The sequence below is a fragment of the Vulpes vulpes genome, chromosome 7 (genome assembly GCF_048418805.1).
Source record: "Vulpes vulpes isolate BD-2025 chromosome 7, VulVul3, whole genome shotgun sequence".
Taxonomy (NCBI): Eukaryota; Metazoa; Chordata; class Mammalia; order Carnivora; family Canidae; genus Vulpes; species Vulpes vulpes.
The window spans coordinates 68,470,844-68,492,646 of NC_132786.1; the positions used below are offsets into that span (position 1 = coordinate 68,470,844).

At 44.2% G+C, this 21,803-nt stretch overlaps 1 protein-coding gene and 1 pseudogene across 4 annotated transcripts in view; both read right to left on the reverse strand.

The window, feature by feature from the left end:
* The window catches only part of LRGUK (leucine rich repeats and guanylate kinase domain containing), a 109,620-nt gene extending 107,011 nt beyond the window's left edge, over positions 1–2,609 (reverse strand). For 2 of the 4 annotated variants that reach the window (XM_026010862.2, XM_072764002.1), the window contains exon 1: positions 2,181–2,523. In XM_026010862.2, the coding sequence (XP_025866647.2) occupies positions 2,181–2,477 (297 nt within the window). In that variant the 5' untranslated portion in view covers positions 2,478–2,523. Of the gene's footprint in view, positions 1–2,180 lie in introns of all 4 variants that reach the window. The other 2 variants (XM_072764003.1, XM_072764004.1) reach the window with 2 other exon arrangements.
* An 11,518-nt stretch (positions 2,610–14,127) lies between these two features.
* Positions 14,128–20,716, reverse strand: LOC112928986 (large ribosomal subunit protein eL24-like; annotated as a pseudogene).
* Positions 20,717–21,803: the final 1,087 nt, after the last annotated feature.

Consider the following 21,803-nt stretch of genomic DNA (forward strand, 5'->3'; position numbering starts at 1 on the left):
CTTCTGAAACTAATTACATTATAGGCACTCAATACCCACTGTTATGTTAACCATCATAGCATTAGAAGCCTTCACCAGGCTAGGAGATGGACAATAAATCTCTGGACATGAAAGTCTAAAACTTCCCTATTAGAAGTTTTCAGCTTATTCAGCATATTAAAACCATTTAGATTACCATAAAAAGCTAAAATAGGATGTAAAAACACAAAATAAATATTTAGAATGTAAGTGGAAGAAAAAATAAACTTTTCCACACATAGCCTACAACCAGTTCAAGACAACTCCCCCAATGGTTTGTTAATGGTATACTGAAGACAGACTAATACCAGCACTAATGAAGCCCATAGCCCAAGAGCATGTGTTAATTAGAATAATAAAGTAAACCGGTGCTTCATCTGTGAATTCCTTTGGGGCGGAAGCTGGTAGAAACCATACAAACATCTCAAAGTTGTAAAAACACTGCTACGGTTTTGTATTTGTTAAGGGTAGTGAAGTAAACCAACAAACCACAAACAACATAATAATTTTCTATCGTCCACTTTAAGAGAAACGAATGTGTAAGTAGCCCACATAGAAGGAAGTAGAAAATAAGTAAAGTCAAGATAGGAGCTAAGGGTGGAAAAATGGGCCAGGGATGCCTGGGTGGCTCAGTGGTTGAGCATCTGCCTTCCGCTCAGGGCTGATCCTCACATGGAGCCTCCTTCTCCCTCTGCCTATGTCTCTGCCTCTCTCTGGGTCTCTCATGAATAAATAAATAAATTTTTTTAAATGGGACAAATATTGAAATTGGACAAAAGGATGTTATGAAAGAAGAGAACCTAAGGAGAAAAAAGAGTGTAGGTGGTTAATGGGGTGAATACGAAGAAAGAGGACAAATGAGGAACAGAGTTTGTGAAAGAGAAAAGGAATAAGAAAAAAAAAAAAGTTTGGCCTCAAAGAGAAGAGTGGACTAGGAAAATGCTCCAAGATGTAGAGTGGGGAAGCCAGAATATCACAGAAAGGGGGGTGGGGGGTGTACCGGAAACATTCTATTTCTCGGTATTCTATCTACTTGAGAAAAGAGTTGGCAGCACTTTATACTATGAAGGAAGAGGAAACGGGACAGAAACCCTAAAGAAAAACTATATTGATTCGGAGTTTCCTGGCAGCCAAGTCAAAGAGGAAAACCCAACAGTTTAGTGAAAGGAAGCAAGTCAATTTATGTTTTCGAAGGAAAGCAAACAATATATTAGAAGCCAAGGGAAGCAAGTGGTGGAAAGGGACCAGGAAAAAAGCCTTCTCCAAACCAAAAAACAAACAGACCAGGCAGTGGTGTACAAAAGTAAGAGGCTCAAGATGAGTGTAGGATAGAAGCAGAAGTGGGTGATGTTTAGAAGAGGTGCTGCAGAAAAGAGAATTTATAGTTAATGTGAAGGCAAAGCCACACCTCAGGCAGTACAGGCGGGGAAGTAAGAAACCTTCACCTGCGCAAGCAGCCCCACGGTGAGGGGCTGCAGGGGTGAGGCATCGCACACCCCGCGGAAGGAGTACCTTAGACTTGTTAGTCACTTGGTCTGAGTCAGCCTTCATCGGATTACCTCCGGGGAGTCGTCACCACCCCACCCCACCCCCACCCCCAGGAAGGAGGAAGGGGCCCGACGCGGGGGGCACTTCGCAGTCGCGCAGAAGCACGGCTGTGGGAAGCCAAGGAGGACAAACGTTACTCGTCCTCATTCAGTGGGGAGTATAAAAAATAGTGCAAGGGAATAAAGGGGAAAGGAGGAACAACGAGTGGGAAATACCAGAAAGGGAGACGGAACACGGAAGACTCCTGACTCTGGGAAGGAACTCGGGGTGGTGGGAGGGGAGGAGGGCGGGGGGTGGGGGTGATGGGTGACGGGCACTGGGGGGCACTTGACGGGATGAGCACTGGGGGTTATGCTGTATGTTGGCAAATCGAACTCCGATTCAAAAAAAAAAAAAAGAATACAAACAAACAAACAAAAGCAAGCCAAGGCTCTGACTCCCGTAGGAAGCGGTGGAAACTTTCACAGGGACGCTCTGTAACTTGACCGCAAGGCGCCAGGGTGCCGGGGACCGACGAGGGGGCCACCGGCGGCCCGCCCGGCCCGGGGGCTGCGGCGGGGCGGGGCGGGGCGGGCCGCAGGGGGAGCGGCGCACCGGGCCGGGGCAAGGCACACCTCCAAATTCAGCATCTCGGACTCGGAGGACTCCTCGGACTCCGCCTCGCCCTCGCAGTCGTCCCCGTATTCCTCTCCGCCCGCGTCCGACTCCCGAGAGCGGTGAATGAGCTGCTGGAGCAGGTAGGAGGAGGCTTTGTGGAAAGTACCTTCCGGCCTCTGCCCCATGGGAAAGGAAGACCTGCAAGACCGACGCTCTTTTTCTGAGCGCAGCAGCGTGGACTGGCCTCCGGCCCGTGCGCTGCTCTGCCGAGAGGAAGGCACCGGCCGCTGGGGATCGCTCCCGGCGGCCGCCATCTTGTTTGTCGCGGTTGCCCAGGAGACGCGCCCGGGGAGGCGCCGCAGGGGCTTGTGGGCCGCAGCCCCGCCCGGCCCGCGGCCCGGTCGCTGTGGGCGGGGCCGCTGGCTCCGGACTGGGTCTCCCTCCCGACCCGCCGGCTCGGGCTGCTCCCCGCGCCCCGTTCAGTCGTTGGATCGCCGGCTTTCTGGTCACTCGTTTTTCTTTTTCATTTTCACGTCTCGCCTTCGCACCCCGTTCCTCGGCCTCCGGCGGCCTCCTCCGCCCGCGGCCACCGCGAGCCCCGACCCCTGCAGCCCGCGCGGGGGCGCCGCGGGGCGGGGCGGGGCTGGCGAGGGCTGCGCGTCTCGGGCCCCCGCGGCCCTCGGCCCTGGGCTGCTGGACGCTGTAAGCCCGGCGGCCGCGGTGTGGGGAGGCAGCGTCGTGCGCCAGCGGGATCGAAGGCGCGGCTCCCGGCCTTATTATTTCAGTGCGGATGATAAAGAGAGGCTGCCAGGCGCGGACTGAGGGCTCGTTTGCGATTATGTCACATTTCCCCCCCCTGAAATGATAAGCCAAGTCCTTGGGGAGAAAAACAGGCCGTGGTCGAGCAATCCAAGCCGAGAAAAGCCGATCGTCAGGTTGACACCGCCCCCGAAAGCCTCCGAAAAGCTATTAGCATCCCATACATCATTGTACTAGTCAAGTGACCTGCATTGGTAATTATTTTTATCTTGTTGCATAGGTTCTCTGTGCAGTTTCATAAAATACTCTTGCAAGATTGCAAAGCATGATTTTATGCTGGTGTGATTTTATGTGACCCAAATCCCATAGCCCTGAGCTCCACAAAGTAGGCTATGGGAAAAGCAGAATGAAAATTATAGTCACTATCATTGCCATAGTGACGACAATAGAGATCCTTGCAGGGAAGTCGCCCTCATCCTCCTGGCCTTACAGGGCCTTACAGGGCCTTTTCTCCATGCTTCAGTGATAGCAGTTGCAAATACGAAATGATCCTGTCAATGGCTGTCAGGGGAGAAGAAGAAAGAACCCTCATGGACACCATCCATTGACTATTATCTTTTTCAGTGCTTGAGGGACCGTTAAAACTGACATAAAGCTTTCAGCATTACCTTCCTTCATTATCTTGCTAGTCATAAATGTAAAGGCCACAATGAAAATACCTCTTTTTGCTTGGCTCATCTTGCTACTTGCTTATGTCTTTTTCCAGTGGGTAGAGACTCCTCCAAGGGGTTTTTCCTCATCGTCACCCCCAAAGGATCTGGGTCTTGCTAACGGACATAGGGAAGAAGGGGGCACAAAGTATAAAAATGGAAACCCAGTGTGGTTTTGGTTTCTTAAAATAATAAGTGTTTCTAGCAAAGCAGGGTTTGCCAATGTCAATCTATTGAAGACAGTGTCTTAAGACAAAGTTAGGACCTGTCAGTAATTTTCAAAAAGTTAAAAGCATGATTCTCATACAAAAATGGAATAAAACACTGGAATAAAACAAAAATTAATAAAACATTAATCAACTCATTAATTAATGAGAGAACCAGTAAGATGTTAATGGGGTATTTATAGTCTAAAGAAAGGCATTGGGAAATAAGTTCACTCAGTTAAAGGAAAAAAACTGGTTAAAACCCTATAGGACATTAAATAAACTATAGCCTCTAGAGTTATGTATTTCTTTTTTATTTTAAGATTTATTTATTTATTAGAAAGAGCACATGCAGCAGAGGCGGAAGGAAAGGGAGACAAGAATACTGCCTGCTGAGAGTGGAGCCAGACACAGGCTCAGTCTCACCACCCTGAGACCATGGCCTGAACCAAAATCCAGTCTGATGCTTAACCAACTGAGCCATCCAGGTGCCACTGGACCTATGTATTTCTAAATGCTTTCTTTTCACCTTCACATTTGCCCTTTGTCTAACCCCATTTGACAGATGAGGTCACTGAGGCCCAGAGAAGTTAAATAACTGGCCCAAATTCAAAGGGTGATGCTGAAATCCAAACCCAGAGTGACCAGTTCCACAGTCTGCCTTCAACTACTGTTTTTGCAGATGGAAAATGTGAGTCAAGATAAAGGTGTACACGAGGTCCCAGGAAAGAAAAACATGTATCAATTCATATTAAGTATAAATAAGGGAATTCACTCAGAGAATGACCCTTTCATATTAGAATCATAGCATGTCAGAACTAGAAAGAACTTAAAAGCCTATCTTAGCGAATTTTCCCTTTTACAGGAGAAGAAACTGATGGTCCACCAGAGACAATCACTTGCCCCAGATCACCCAACTTGTTAGCGGCTGAGCAGAGATTAAGAGTTTCAGCCTCTCCTTGCTCAGTCTTTGCTCTTTTTACCCTTACTCTTGACTTTTTGTGTGGAACAGGGGTTTCCCCCAATCTGGAGCCAGCATGCTAATGTAATTGACCATGGAAAGAAAATGGTTAAGCATCTCCCTTCAGCTCAGGTCATGATCTCCAGGTCTCTAGGATCCAGCCCTATATCTGGCTCCAGCTCAGTGGGGAGTCTGCTTCTCCCTTTGCCTCTTATCCTCTCCCTGCTTATGCTTTGCTTCCCCAACCCCAATCTCAAATGCATAAATAGAAAATCTTAAAAAAAAAAAAAAAAGAGGCAGGGACCAACCCTGTATTTCTCATAATTGGGGGGAGTACCTTCCTAGGAGTGTAGGATTCTCTGGGCAAAGCAAGGAATGTGTGCCTCCATCCCCTTCATGTACCTATATCCCAATTGTGTGCAAGGAAAAATAGTGGGACAGTGCTTCTTAGGTATGTTGAAACAGCAGCACCTTGAATTTGTGGTATTTTTTAATGGAATATTTAAATTTTTACAAAATATGAAATGGGAGAACAGATAGGCCATAGAAGGCACCATAATAACAATGAAAACATAACCACTACTAGTGTTTATGGGTACTTACTAATGTGCCAGGCACCCTTATAAGTGATTTACATATATCAATTCATTTCATCCCTCTAAGCACCCTACAAAATAGAGATTAAAATCATCCTCATATTACAGGTGAGTAATATAGGCATAGAGAGGTTATAACCCACTAAACGTACTTTGTCACATAGTGGCAAAGCTGAGACTCAAACAGAGAGAGCTTGGTTTCCCAGCCCACATCCTTGATCAAATCACTGTACTTCATGGGACGCCTGGCTGGCTCAGTGGGAAGAGCATGTGACTCTTGATCTCAGTGTTGGGAATTCAAGCCCCATGTTGGGTGTAGAGATTACTCAAGTAAATAAATTTTAAAAAGAAAAGAAAATTTCCACTCAACTACTTTAGTAAAAGTTCATGAGGAGGGATGGTACAGACTGGACTTTTTATTCCCCTCCTCCCCTCAAGTTCCTATGTTGAAATGTAATCCCCAGTGTGATGGTATAAGGAGGTGGGGCCTCTCAGAACTGATTAGGTCCTGAGGCTGGAGTTCTCAGGAATGGGATTACAAGAAGCCAGAGAGCTAGCTCCCTCTTTCTGCCGAGTGAGGATACAGGGGAAGGGGAGAGTTTGCAAGCTGGCAGGTCTTCACCAGAACCTGAACCTGGCACCATGATCTTGTACTTCCAGCCGCCTCCAGAACTAGGAGAAGTAAATTTCTCTTGTCTGTAAATCACCTAGTTTACAGTACTCTGTTATAGCAGCCCAAACTAAGACAGTGGAGACCCTTAAAGTTGAGATAATTTAATGCATTAACATTGTACCTTTTTTGTTTTGTTAGCCCTTTCTATGAAGAAGAGATGATTCTTCATAAGGAAGTTCATTATCTAATAACAGGCTAGTGGGACTATAGGCCTTAAGCAAATAATTATAAAATTAAACATTTAATTTCAATGGCCATAAAGGCTAAAGAGGGAAAATACAGGAGTCATGAGAACCTAACCTGGGGTCTTGACACAATATGGTGTGGAAGGATCCTTCACAATGTTAAGACAGACACTCTGAGCCTCACAATTAGGTTGGGGAAAAATAGTACAAAAATGAGGGACTTCATTGTTATCTTTGCAGAAATGAACTACATCCAGATTATGGTGGGAGAAATTCATTGGGCTGGTAGGACCTGATAAAATCTAGGCAGGACTTGACTGAGTCAAATAATATGTGTTCCAAGTAGATATCAAAGGGGTTTTGGGGGGTGCCTCCCAAATAGGTACTCCCTATCAAATACTGGCATGGAGATCAAAAATAAAGACTACAATCTAGGAGGAGGTGATCTCAAAAGCTCCCGGGCAGAGGCAGAAAAATCAAGCCAATGAAAAGATGTTTGAAAAGGAACTGCAAGCATCAGGTCATGAGTAAAATCTGAACAGAGGACCCAGGAAAGGATCATTTCTAGTTCTAATTCATATCTGAATTTCTAGTTCAGATAACCTTTGAAGACAGAACGGTGGATTTCATCAGGATGGTCACAATCACTTAAGATCAAAATGAGTAAAATGTTAAAATGATGACCAAAGGGACAGTATGCAATCTTTTGGAAGAAGCCATGAGGACTTGAGAATGTTATACTAGGACATTCAAAAGAAGATCAAAGAAGACCAAGAGGTTGGGACGCCTGGGTGGCTCAGCCACTTAAGCGCGGAGCGTCTGCCCTTGGCTCAAGGTGTGATCCTGGGGTTCTGGGATCGAGTCCTACATCGGACTCCCTGGGGGGAGCCTGCTTCTCCCTCTGCTTATGTCTCTGCATCTCTCTCTGGGTCTCTCATGAATAAATAATTTTTTTAAAAAAGAGTGTCCAGGAGGAATTCAGAAAGAAATCATGTCAGGGGGGAGTAGAAAGGAGAGAGGGTTTGAGGGACATCTCAATGGCAGTGAATAATCAAACAGAAGGAAGAGCAAAGAAGACAGGTAATGAACTATATGAGAAATCCCACCACAAGCCCTATACTTCGAAAATCACAATATTCTTCATGTAGTAAAGAACCAGCTTGAAAGAGTGGTGCTCTATGGAAGAGCAGGCTCTGGGGGAGAGCACAGGAAACAGCCAGGTAACCAATGCCACTGATCTCACAACCCGTGTAAGAGGGGCCTGTGTCAGGCACTAAGTACAGGAAAGGTAACTGTCAAGGGATTTGCATGATAGTTGGGCAACAGGATAGAGAGATTTTAAAAAAGGAATTAAAAGTACAGTCCCTGGAGGGTATTATGCTGAGTGAACTAAGTCAATCAGAAAAGGACAAACATTATATGGTCTCATTCATTTGAGGAATATAAAAATTAGTGAAAGGGTATAAAGGCAACAGCTCTACCTGCCCATGAGTCCTGTCCCCATGCTTTAATAAAACCACCATTTTGCACCAAAAACAAAAACAAAAACAAAAAACAAAAAACAAAAAAAAAAAGAAAGAAAGGGAATAAAGAGAAAGGAGAGAAAATGAGAAAATGAGTGAAAATATCAGTGAGGGTGACAAACATGAGAGACACACCTAACTCTGGGAAATGAACAAGGGGTAGTGAATGGGGAGGTGGGCGGGGGGTGGGGGTGACTGGATGATGGGCACTGAGGGGGACACTTGGTGGGATGAGCACTGGGTGTTATGCTATATGTTGGCAAATGGAACTCCAATAAAAAAATTTTTTTAAAAAATAAACCCATGACAGTAAACAAACAAACAAAAAAAAGTACAGTCCTCCCTGACAGATGTGGAGGTAATGTTTCGGGTCCTCAGGAAGGGACCCAGTTGGAGGCAGGTAAAGGTCACGACTTCCCTTTGCCACTGTGGGCAGAGGCTCACTCCTCCCGGCCATCAAGCAGTCCAGTCCATGGGAGGTGTAGGTTGAGATAAATTCTGTGTCCCCAGAGAGGGCTGCTCAGAAGCTTCACCGATGACTTAGGAGGTGAAATGAGGCCTTCAAGGATGAAAGAGACACGGGAAGAGGAGAGTGGGGAGTCGAGCAATGGGAAGTAGCCTCAACTGAGGCAAGGAGGCTGGCCTGGATGTATTTCAGGAAGAGGCTCTGAGAAGTAATGGATATGGAAATAAAACCTGCTCACCCAAAGTGGGGAGGAAGGGAGGGTGCCACCTTCCTTGAAGAAGAGGGTGTGCATGAAGGAGCCGGTGAAAGGCCCTCGTGTCAAAATATCTCAGAATCTAGGGGATGACAGTAAAGAAAAAGAGAGAAGAGATGGGCCTCGTAGGAGATTCTGACAGCCGGGAGGAGAAGGCAGGAGCCTAAGTCTTGGTTTCACAGCCACATTCAAAGGCCATTACCCGCAGTGCTGCTTTCCCACGAGAGTAGCCAGGGGCGCTGTTGGTCCCCGCGTTCTGTATGTTTCAGGCGCTGTACTCGATCAGCATCAGCGCCTCGGGGCCAAACTTCCTCCGTTACCCTTCTCCACAGAGGGTCTCCCACTCTCCACCTCACTTCCTTGCAAATGTGCCTTGCACATAAGCTTTATAAAAAGTGCTTTATAAACATGTATTGACTACTCAAAAGCTTAGCTTTGTGGTGATTATACCGCAGGCCGCTGCTGCTTCATTCCTCCTGGGTGGAAAGACATCTGCGCAGATGAGTGTTCAGAATTAAATTAACAGGATGCCTGTCCCAGAAAAGAGTACCTGGACTCTGAGGCTGCCAAAGAAATCAAAAGACACAAACCAGAATTCCTGGATTCAAAGGATCTAATAAGGGAGTCCTTTAGAGTTAGACCTGGGATCTAACCCAGGCCAGACCTAATGCCTACCTCCCAAGGTTACAGGGAGAATTAAATTAGGGGAACGTGAAATTGAGGGCTTCCGTGTGGTAGATGGCAAATACAGCCTTGGATCCTTCTTGTCCCTCCTCACCCCTTGCAATGGGACCTTAGCCCCTCCCCTTAAGAGGCGGAGCCTAATTCTCCACTCTGAGTCTGGGTTTGGCCAGGAGACTTGCTTTGGTCCACAGAACAGTAGCAAATGTGACAACAGCAGAGACCCAAAAGTGCTTGGGTGTTGGGCTATTTTTTCTTGCTGCTCCTAGGAATGCCGTAATCATCCTGGAAAGAAGCCAGGACCAGCCTTCGGGATGATGAGAGGTGGGTCTAGTTCCCTGGGGCTTTGGCCAGCTGCCTCCCATTCCCAGAGAGGTCAGTAAAGCCAGCCTAGCTCATCCAACACCAGTCAACCTGCCAACTGACCCAAGATTTCTGAGGAAACCCAGCAAAAACCAGATGAGCAAACACCAGACCAGAAGAACTGTTCAGTCAACCCAAAGAATCATGAGCTAAATAAATGGTTGTTTTAAGCCACTAAGATCTGGGATGGTCTGAAGGGCAGCACAAGTGAATTTCTACAAATAGTACCTGGATTGCTACAGTCCCACCGAACTGGTTAGTAACACATTGACGTTAGCATCTTTATCTTCTGACTTTCATTCAAGTGATTATTTTCATATTGGCCTTTGCCACTGTCAGTATTAGCTTCCACCATAAATCAATCTTTGCTGCTATCAAGGCCAAAAAAAAAAAAGCTCCAAACCTTTCCAATAATGCAGATATATTAGGGTTTTCCAAAGAAATAGAACCAATAGGAGATCTATGTGAAATAAGAATTGACTCACATGATTATGGAGGCTAGAAATCCCAAGATCTGAAGTTGGCAAGCTGGAGTCCTGAGGGAGCCAATGGTATAAATTTCAGGCCAAGAGGAGAGGAAGACAGATGACTCAGCTCAACAGTCAGACAAGCAGAGTTCCCGCTTTCTCGACCTTCTTTTTCTATTCTTCAATTTTGATTGTAGGAGACCCTCCCCCCCTTTATTAGGGAGGGCAGCTGGCTTTACTCGGTCTTCTATTGATTCAAATGTTAATCGTACTCAGAAACACTCTCACAAATAAATGCATCCACAGTAACGTTTGACCAAATATTTGGGCACCTCGTGGCCCATCAGGTTGGCACATAAAATTAACCATCACAGGAGGTAACACTTATGAGTGGTTTTTAAGTAAGGGACAGAAACAAAGTCCTCTGGGATCTGTGAAAGGGAAAGAACAAATCTCCCATCTTTTCCCATCATTGTACCCGTGGCCCTGTCCTGCCAAGTGAGCTTCGTGGATGCCCTGAACATGATCCTCCATTTCGTGCACCACTGCCTGGTGGAGCACGCTTGAGTTCCTTAGGTCTGTGATGATGCAAGCCACTAAGAGTATTAAGAAGTCCAGGGCGTATGTAGAAATAATAGTAAGAATAATGATGTTAAAAAATGGAAAAGCCACACTTACATGAGAAATACAAGAGGTAGCTCTAGAATTCTATTCCTTTCAAATGAAACATTACATATTCCAAAATGGAGAAAGGATGATAAAGAGAGAAATCATACCTGGAGTCAGGTCACAGGGCCTTTTCGGACTCATGTGACGCTGGCCACCTCCATATCTGGAGAACAAAAATCAATAACCATCAGAAGACTAGGACGGAATCCTGACCTTTGGCCTCTCTTCCCTTAGATACCCAGGTGAGCAAATCTGTGTTTGGATTATTTATCTGCTTTGTCAACAGTCTTGCAGATACAAAAAGCTCTGAATATGCATAAGTATTTTCATTATAAATAAATAGAGGCTTAGGGTATTTTCCAAAGTTCATTAATTATTGAGGTCCCCTCAAGCAGCTCTTGCTCTGTCATGTTATGATTTTTGTTCCTGACCAAATCAAGTTACTAAAGAGTCTGTCTTGATTGTGAATTCATTCAGGAAGTGATTTATGGCTTTTATAAAATTCTTTGATATAAAAATAATGTTGGAAAAACTTGATTTTTTAACAATTTAGGTGCTGGGTTCTCCATACTACACTTTTTATTTTTAAAAAAATGTGGCAAAGTACACATAAAATTCACCATTATAACCATTTATATGTGTATATACAGTTTAGTGACATTAGGTATATTCACAGTCACCACCATCCATCCTCAGAACTCTTTTTACTGTGCAAAACTGACTCTGTATCCATCAAACAATAACTCCCCATTTGCCCTTCACCCCAGCCCCTGGAAATTACCATTTTATCTTCTGTCTCTATGACTTTGACTGGTCCAAGTACTTCATATAAGTAGAATAATAGAATATATGACTTTTGGTGACCAGTTTATCTTAGTTAGCATAATGTCCTTGAAGTTTATCCATGTTGTAGCTTGTGTAAAATTTTTCTTAAGTCTGAATAACTTTCCATGTACATGCCACGTTGTGCTTATCCATTTATCTGTCAGTGGACTTTTGGGCTTCTTCCATCTTTTGGCTATTATGAATAATGCTGCTCTGAACATGGATGTGTGTAGACTCTGCTTTCATTTCTTTTGCATATACGCTTAGAAGTGGAATTACTGGATCAGATGATAATTTTTTTTTTAATTTTTAAGGGTTTTATTTTATAGAGAGAGTGAAAGAGAGAAGGAGCAAAGGGAGTGGCAGAGGGAGAGGGAGAAGCAGACTTCCTGCTGGGCAGGGAGCCCAACATGGGGCTCCATCCTGGGACTCCAGCATCATGACCTGAGCCAAAGGCAGGTGCTTAACCAATTGAGCCACCCAGGCACCCTTCTATTTTTAAATTTTTAATGAACTGCCATACTGTTTTCCATAGCAGCTGCATCATTTTACCTTCCTACTAACAGTGCACAAGGGCACCAATTTCTCCACATCCTTACTAACTCTTGCTACTTTTTGGCTTTTGTTTGTTTTGCTTTGGTTTTGGAGAGTAGTCATCCCAATAGGTGTGAACTTGTATCTCCTTGTGGTTTGGGTTTGCATTTCTCTAATGATTAGTGACGTTGAGCATCTTTTCATGTGTTTATTGGCCACTTGTAGATCTTCTTTGAGCAATATCTATCAGTTCTTTCCCTATTTTTAAATCGAGTTGCTTGGGTTTTGTTGTTGAGTTGTAGAAGTTCTTTATATATTCTGGATACTAATCTTTCACCAGATATATGATCTACAAATATTTTACTCATTCCATGGGTTGCATTTTCACTCTGTTGATTGTGTTCTTTGATGCACAGAAGTTTTAAATTTTTTACTTAGTCCAATTTATCTATTTGTACTTTTGTTGCCTGTGCCTTTGGTACCACATCTGAGAAATGACTGTCATAGCAAATGTCTTGAAGTTTTTCTCCTATGTTTTCTTCTGACAGTTTTATAGCTTTTCCTCTTATGTTTAGGTCTTTGATCCATTTTGAGTTAACTTCTCTATATGGTGTAAAGCAAGGTCCAACTTTATTCTTTTGCTTATGGACATCCAGTTTCCTCAACATTATTTGTTGAAAATATACTACTACTTTTTTTAACCTCTAAAATTATCAAAAGAAACAAGGATTGTCTCTTTAGGCAGAGAGTATTACCACTGTACAAGATGGGACTAATTATAGGGCAGGCATTACCAACCACATGACCAATAATACTAATTTAATAATTTATAAGGCATAGGCACTGGGTAGTCTCCATTTTTCCCCTGCCCTCTCCGTTCCCTTCAAGTCTCCATAGCCCTGGAGGGGTTGATCCCTTCAGAGGACATCATCTGGCTTCCTTGCCTTGCCTTTTGTCTTTTAATTGGTTTTGGCCAATGGGGGGACAGGTGAGAGAATAGTCAGAGTTTCCTCTATACCCCCTCATGCCTCTGAAACTATTGCTCCTTGTCTGGAGGCCCCCTTTCATAACTTCAGGTCTTTTCAGGCTCTGGAATATTGTTTGCTTCTTTTGATCCTTCAGTTCCTGCTTCAGCTAGGCCCTGGGTATCTCAACATCCTTTGGTGATTTCCTTAACTCCACTCACACCTCTGTAAAAAGTCTCTTTATTAATTCTCTTCAGAACCCTAACCAAGTGGACCTAATATTTCCTGCTGAGTTCCTCACTGATATGAATGGTAAGTGAATATGAAGACAGAATACAGCCTTTGTTTTGTTTTTTTTTTTTTACAAAAGATTTATTTATTTGAGAGAGACCATGTATGTACACAGAGGGAAGGGGGCAGAAGGAGGAGAGTCTTAAGCAGAGCCTGAGCCTGCACTAGGTGCAGAGCCTGACCAGGGCTTGATCTCAAGATCCTAAGATCATGACCTGAGATGAAACCAATAGTCAGTCACTCAAACAACTGTGCCACCCAGGCACTCCAAAGATAGCCTTTCTTAAGGAACTAGTGAAGCTACTTAGTCTAGTGAGATATTCACCATGGTATTTACATCCTGTTTAGAAGTTGAAGGTTGAGGGGTGGGTTTTTTTGAGGAATTTTTCCTTTTTTTTTTTTTTTTTGGTTGCCAAGGAATTAGGAAAGAAGGGAAGGGAGATTCTGAAGCTTTCTTTTTTGTTTTTAAAGCCAAGATTTCAGGGATCCCTGGGTGGCTCAGCGGTTTAGCACCTACTTTTGGCCCAGGGCATGATCCTGGAGTCCCAGGATCAAGTCCCATGTCGGGCTCCCTGCATGGAACCTGCTTCTCTCTCTGCCTGTGTCCCGCCACCCCCCACCCCGTGTGTCTCTCATGAATAAATCAATAAATCAATAAATCATAAATAAATAAATAAAGCCAAGATTTCAAAGGGAAAACAATTTTAAAAACTAACACCCCTGCCGAGTACTAAAGATAGCTATTATAAGCAGACTAGTAGGATTTTTATTTTATTTTATTATTTTATTTTATTTTAGTTAGAATCAGATGTTTATTTAAAAATCTGATCCACTAACTTAGCGTTTTCCACCAACTCAGGTTGTGGAAACCTTCACAGGCTTCACAATCTTTTGCTTAGGCAGCAGCCATTGCTGTCTTTTTAGACGCTTGCTTAGCCTTTTTGCTTCCTTGGCAGCCCTGATGGCCTGTTCTCACTGTGCCTTCCTAACTTCAGGTTTCTGATTCCTCTTGGCCATTATATCGGCACGAGATGGGCCAGGGGTGGCCCTCTGGACTTTGCACGGCGGGTTCTTTTCTTTTGAATTTCTTCCGACTGTCCCTTTCTGTGCTTTCTCTGTAGAGGACAGTCCAGTTTATCTGCCGAGGGTTCCTCTTGGAAAGGAAGGCCGACTCGCATTTTGTGTTAAGAAACTGGAAAACCTTCCTGTCCGTCCTGGCGTAGGGCCTGCCGTGTCCGGGGTAAATCTTGCACCCACTGAAACTGCACAGCTCGACCTTCGTGGCTGCGGAGGCCGGGAAGAAGGAAAGATGGTGAAGAGGACGGATTTTATACTACTAGCAAATTAGAGCAGCCAAAAGGGTTTCTCCAGTCTCCCCAAACCCAGTCGGAAAGTTAAGCGTTGTTTTTCTACCACTCAGCTATGAAGATGCATTTACAATTTGGGCATAAGAGGTAAACCCAGGGCTGGATTACAGTAAACAGTAATTTCTATCAGAAGTTAATGAGAGAGCTGGCTTGAATCTGGAAGTACCCAAGTATTCTATTTCTTTTCATCTTGATCCTTCAGTCACATCTTAAAGGAATTACCTCCTCCCTTGGCTCATTTCTCTTCTATGCATTTGAACCTAACTAAAGGGCAAACTCAATCCACACCCAGCCCTGCCTCGCTAATCTGTGTCTGGAAGGGACCTCTGTCATGTAGCTGGACATGAATTGAATCATTCTGTAAACTACACCCAGAATGTTGTACCCTAGGGGTGAATCCTGGGAAACCTCCTAGCTACCCCTATTGCTGATTCAATCCATAAGAAAATGCTTCTGTGCTTATAAATATCCCCAACCACCTCCTGTCAGCAAGTTTCAGAATAGCAGGCTTATATTGCAGAAGGAAATAATCTAGTACTCTACTTGTGGGATATTGTGTAAACCCAACCTCTTCTGATGATGACAGTCATCATAATTCATAAGGTTACATGGCTAATTCCTAATCCTCTGCCATCTCAAAAATTACCCTTAACATTTAAAAGAAGTAAATGAATATGGATCACAGTTGAAAATATAGAGAGATCTTCTCCATGTCCAATCGGCTCATACTTATTCCCGGACTAGGAGGTCGAGTTGTAGAAGTTCCGAAGAGAGGTTCCGAATTTGATTCACATCTCCCCATTCAACCATTTCTCAAAGAAACTGCCAAGTCTTCTTAGATAAATCCTCAACAATATTTTATATTTTCATTATGCTTGTTTTTAAAAATGAAAGTAAAAAGACAAAGTATTTTTCACCCTGGCAATAAACCTGCACAGGCAGAGAATTAGATGTCAGAATCTTTAGTAGCAGCCACATTATTTAGCTGATGAATTAATAGGAATTTGTGGAAGAGGAGGCAGGATTTAAAGTCGAAGCAGAATAACAATTAGGTCTTAGTGTCGTTAAAATTCTACTTTCAGCTGCTACTAATTTTCTTTCTGACCACAAAAGACATTAGTTTTTCTGAGTAAGGAGGAAAAAGATCTATATTGTTTTACAACACTACCCACTGAAGAGGCTGCCACTGTAGGAAGAGGTTGCCATTTAAACTGGATAGACAGAAATAGATGAACAGAAGGGGTGAAGATTGGGGGAAAAAAGAATGCACTGGGGTGCATGTGAGGATCTTGAAGGCATGAACAAATTCAGTGGTAGGAAAACAGACAAGGAAATGTAAGAAGAAATAGCAGAGGCCAGCATCTGAATATCAGCTGTCCATTATTTGAGAGGAAGATCAGGTGTTTTGAAAGGGAAAGTTGGGGGTGTCATGCAAGGCCAAAGACAAGTCAACGTAACTCCAAATGACAGTGCAGTTTTTGGTTTTAAGACTTTAGCAAATTTTCATCACTGAGATACTAGTTGGTACTTGGAACTCACTTGGGGGGCAGCACTTAGATTCACAGCACTGATTATGTTTTACCACCCTCTCCCAAACAAATGTTGGTCTACTACCAGCATCACCAGGAGTATCCACCCACTTGATTCCTGGTTAGAAATAATTAATGTGGAACCTGAATGCATATCACCATGAAGCAGGTCCATTTGTGTTTTGAGAGCTAAAGAGCACCAGCCTTTTACTTATATGGTAAACTATAGAATCTGAGCTGTGGACTGTTGAGACTATGATTCTGAGCCCAATCATTCAAAAAAGGAATCATAAAAGGTGAGGAAACATTACAGCATGAGGAATATGTAGAAATCCAAAACAAGATTGCCAAACCTCAAGACTGGAAAGCAAATCTGATAAACACATAGCCTCTGGAGAAGAGCAGCACAATAAAAATAAAAATAAAAAAATAAAAAAATAAAAGTTGGTTTCTTAAATTTTGAGCTATTCTTACGGGAACAGAGGAACAAGAATTCCATCTCAAGGAGCAGCAATTAAAAAGAGCTGCCAAGAGAGGTTGAGATAAGAAAGGAATGACACAGCAGGAAGATGGCAGCCCTTATAAACTGAAATGTGGGTCAGAGCCTCAGCCCTTCTTAGCCTTCCTAATGGCTCCTCCGAGGGCAGTTCTGTTAACTTCACAGCCATCCCTTAAAGATGAAAATGAACATCCCATGACCTCATCACAGCACTAAAAGGGGTCACATTTTAGTTAGGAAATGGCAGTCTCTCTTTACAATTTACATACTAAACAGAAGCTTCTAGATTCCCGGAATTTCCCTTAGGGAGACAAAATAAATAAGGAAAGGCGCCTGTGATAACCCAGGGTCTAGTTGGAGAAGCTGAACTAAGTACAGATGATTCATAAAGATGGGTGGCTTTTGTAATACAATGTGAGAGATGCTAATGATGGAACAAGGACCAAGTGGTAAGGGAAGGCAGGAGGCTGTGGCTAACAGAGCCCATTAGGAACCCATCCTTTCTCCCCATCGTGGACTAGGGTACAAGTGCAATATCGAGTCCTAGTGAGGAGAGAAAGGGCATGCCAATGTTTTCTCTTTTGTTTGGATCCTTTAATTTGCTAGACTGGCTCTCGGTGCCTCCCATCCTCAATATTTATGAAAAAATACCTTATTGTACTTATTTTCTCAGAAGACTCTGTGGAATTGTAAAGTATTTCATAGGTTTCCCCTGAAAACAAATCTAGGATGTCAACTCCCCAGCAACTGAATAAGCAGCTGGCCTACCCAGCATTGCTACCATTTCTAATACAGATGTAGAGATTTCATGAGAAAGGTACCTGGTAAATGGCAGGCACTATTCTAAGTTTTTTTTTTTTTTTTTAATACTTTCTTAATATTCACAACAGTAGGAACTATTATCCCATTTTGCAAACCAGAAGACAAGAGTTAGGGGGTTAGGTGACTTGACTTGCCTAAGAGTACATGAGCCAATAGGTAAGTAGCCCAGCAAAAAATATAAACCCAGGTCTTCTTGATGTGGGAAACAGGCAAAAGAATAATTAAATTTCCTTACAACTTGCAGCCCATTCACAAGCCCTTACAACAGGCAGAGTGACATCCCTCTTGGAACTCAGCTGCCTTGGTGTTAATACTTTGCTAAGGGCCAAAGGCAATTTTAGCCCAATCTGCAGGATCCTGTGAATCTACTTCAACATATAAAGATTCCTTTGGAAACTTCCTTTATCTCTACCCATCCCACCCCCTCCTAGATACAGGTTGGCAATCATCCCCCAAGCATATGTCCCACAATATACATCTGAAGGGTCTCATGACTGAGTTTTTACTTAACACTAATAAATGACCTTTTCCTAACAATAGCTAGTCCCCTGGAAACCTTGTTTCCAGAATACCTGGGAGATTTACACTATTCCTAGCTCCCTCCCAACTTGAAAGTATATAATGGGCCACTCCTCAAGACCCCAGTGCAGCTCTTTCTGCCCACACGTCCTGCCCCGTGCTTCTAAAACACCACCTTTTTGACTAAAGACGTCTCAAGAATTCCTTTTTGGCCGTTGGCTCTGAACCCTCACGACTTTCCTACATCAAGCTGATCCCAGAGCCTATTTGCTCTTTCTTTTTTTTTTTCTTTTTTTAAAAAAGATTTTATTTATTTATTCATAGACACAGAGAGAGAGAGAGAGGCAGAGACACAGGCAGAGGGAGAAGCAGGCTCCACGCAGGGAGCCCGATGTGGGACTGGATCCGGGTCTCCAGGATCACACCCCAGGCTGCAGGCGGTGCCAAACTGCTGCGCCACTGGGGCTGCCCCTATTTGCTCTTTCTACTGCATTCTGCACATCCCACAGAAACCTGAAATATAACCCAGTACGAAAGAAATCTCTTAGAAGAAAAAACTAAGGCTTCACTAGTTTAACAAGTAGAGTTAAAACACTGGGTCATGAAAATACACAAGCTGGAGCACATCACTAACATCTTTAGACCTAACATCTACTACCCCCCAACCTCCACTCCATTCCTCCATCCTCACAGCCCCTGGACCTCCTCAGGAAGTCTACCTACAAGCAGACAGGTGCTCTTCCTGAGGCCTGGCCCCATCCGGAGAAGGCCCTGCTGATTGATTGCTTTCAATCAAGCAGAGTGCCCCATTCCTTGCTGGCGATTGGCATAGTGTGTTCGCAGGAAGCTCATCTGGCCAATGGTATGTGCCACTGAAGGAGTTGCTGGGAGTGGGTTCCCACTTAGGAAAAAACCCCACAGTTTCAGAGGCAGAGATGGTCTCTTCTTGCATGGTTTGGGGACACTCCCACATAAGCCTCTTGGAACTGGGTCAGCATAAAATCGTCAGCCTTTGTACTCAGTGGGATGGGGTCAGAGGGAGCCTGGTTTCTGAAAAATAGCTGTCTTCTGCCTAGCTCAGGGGCCATCTTAGGCCTTTCATCACTTGCCTTGATCGTGGGAACCATTCTTGGATGTTTCCAATGGTTAACTGGTTATTTGAGTTAGTTTGCCTTTTTTTTGGGTAGAATCTGGAGCAGTTAATCACCTCATATTAATTGCTTTTGTAATTTAGAGAGTCTTCTCTGTGAAATGCAGAGCAATTTCACAGAAGCCATAGGAAACTTCTTTCCCCTCATTCCCTTATAAGATCAAACAGGTATCTGTCAACAAAGGGCAGTCTTCCCTGTCAGAGCTCTTTAATGTGATAATGAGATAATGCAGGTCTCTGATTTCTCCTGGGCTTCTCAAGGGTCTGCAGACTTGCACCCCCCGCCTGCACCTCTTCTCCCACTTCATCCGCCTCAGCAGCCTCCTCCCACCTCTCTCTTAAATGCAAATGAATTTCTCCACACCCTCCCTGTTCTTTACACTCTTAACCCTTTCTACCTTATAACTGTATGCTTACAGGGCACCCCGGATCTTTATCCTTACATTCAGTTCAACAAATGCTTATGGAGTGCCTCTGGGAGCGAAGCGCTGTGATAAACCAAGCGCCAGAAAGACCTGAGTGAAGTCCCTGCTCTCAGTTAGTGGGGAGGGCCAAGGCTGCGTAAAGTAAGCACAAAGTACAAAGCGGGCTCCCCTGTGTGACCGGCTGATGCAGAAAGGGCAGGTGGAACGGGGTGTAAGCAGACGGGAGGGACCGGGCAAAAGAAGGCTGGTCAGTCTCTCCAGCCCCACATCCAGTTTGCAGATCAAGCTATGGGACTGATTACAGAGGAAAGATGCTTCCAGGGCATCTTCCACTTCAGCCTTTCTGTGATCTTTCTTGCTCTGCCCATTAACCCTTTCTGTGCATCTCTACCTTTTCTCTCAAATGAGGAGCTCTCTTCAACTACTTTAAACGACATACTATTCTGATTACCATTACCTGCAGCTCCCCTTGTCTCCTAAGTTGGCTATTTCCTGGGACCTCCTAAGGCTGAGCAGTGAGGCCTAGTCAGCTCCAAGATGTCAAGAAAGGCCTCGTTGTTCAGCCCATGGGGACAAGAGTTCAGTAGGAGAGATGGCCAAGGCTTTCCAGGGTACCAGGTAGCTGGCTTAACCTCCTTCTATGGATAATATTCTCTGCCCAGCTTCACTGCTGTGCTCAGAGGGACAGGATGAAGGGAGGTTGGTAGGGTGGGTTCAATGACCCACATGCCTTGATCAGGATGGGAGAGTCTTGGCACATCACATGGGCTGCATCTGGGCAACACGTTCACTGCTAAAGCCAAGGAAATCCACTTAGTACCACTATTTATAGGGTTGGCCTCTGTTCTTGTGTTGCTCAGAACCTAAGGGACCATTAATACTGAAAATGAAGGCTTCTTACTGGTTGCACGTAACTAGCTGTTACTGGTAGCACATATGTGAGAGGGTACAGAGCTTCTTTTATCTCCAGTTTTCTCACTGAAGGCTAGGAGTAATGAACATACTGCCTGGGTTCCATGTGAGAATTTCACAGACTAATGTAGATGTAGCCCCTTACGCAGTGTGCTGCACAGAGGCAGCCCTTCGTGGAGGTAGTTCTCATCCATCCCCACCATGTCCCTTTCCTAAACGTTTCCTTGAGATTCTACTTGGGCCTTAGTACAAAATAATATTTGGAAACTGAGTCCTGTGGCCAACCTTTAAACAAGAGAAAGTGCCATATAATTTTGAAGATATTTCTAGCAAATTCATGGCCCTCAAATTTCCAAGTAAGGAAAAATCATCTCTTTTGAAAATGATGTTGGAACCCCTTAGCTGATGTGGATGACTAGCTTAGCAAGGGCGAAGTCCCCCGGGGTTCAGGTCACAGTGCGACCCTGTGGCCACATGTGGCTGCAGAACCCTTGAAACGCGCCTGGTGTAAACTGAGATGTACTGAGAGCATAAACAGACGTTGGATTTTGAATCCTTCATGCCACAAAATCCCTAAAATGCCTCAAAAAATTAGATACTAATTGTATGCTGACAAGGTAATATTTTGGACATCACGGGTTAAATATTTTATCAAAATAGATTTGATTACAATGAACTTCACCTGTTTCTTTTTAAAAGATTTTATTTATTTATTCATGAGAGAGAGAGAGAGAGAGAAGAGAGAGAGGCAGAGACACAGGCAGAGGGAGAAGCAGGCCCCATGCAGGGAGCTTAACATGGGACTCGATCCTGGGACCCCAGGATCACACCTTGGGCTGAAGGCAGGTGCCAAACCACTGAGCCAGCTGGGAATCCCTTTACTTTTTTTTTTTTTTTTAATGTAGCTGTCAGCAGTTATGTAATTGGGGCTCACATTCTGTGTTTACTGGATGGTGATGAGGTAGTAAGTAGTTTTGGCGACAAGCCACGGTGTGAGGTCTTCATCACTTTTATTTGGCTGAATAAGTCTTGGTGATGAGATTGTAGGGGATATTAGTCACTTTTACCTGGCTTAATAACTTCTCAAGCGTAGAAAGAGTTAAGCATGGTCAGTATTCTACTAGCTCTTCACTGCTGAACTTCACCACAGCTTGAAAAGGAAGTACTTTCTCTCATTCTGTTGCAAAAAGCATCCAAGGTCTTCTTTCCAGATGCTGCTGCTTTTGTCTCTCTCTCCCGATGCATCAATTAAGAATACTTTGATGACCAGAGCTTCCTCCGTCAGAGAGC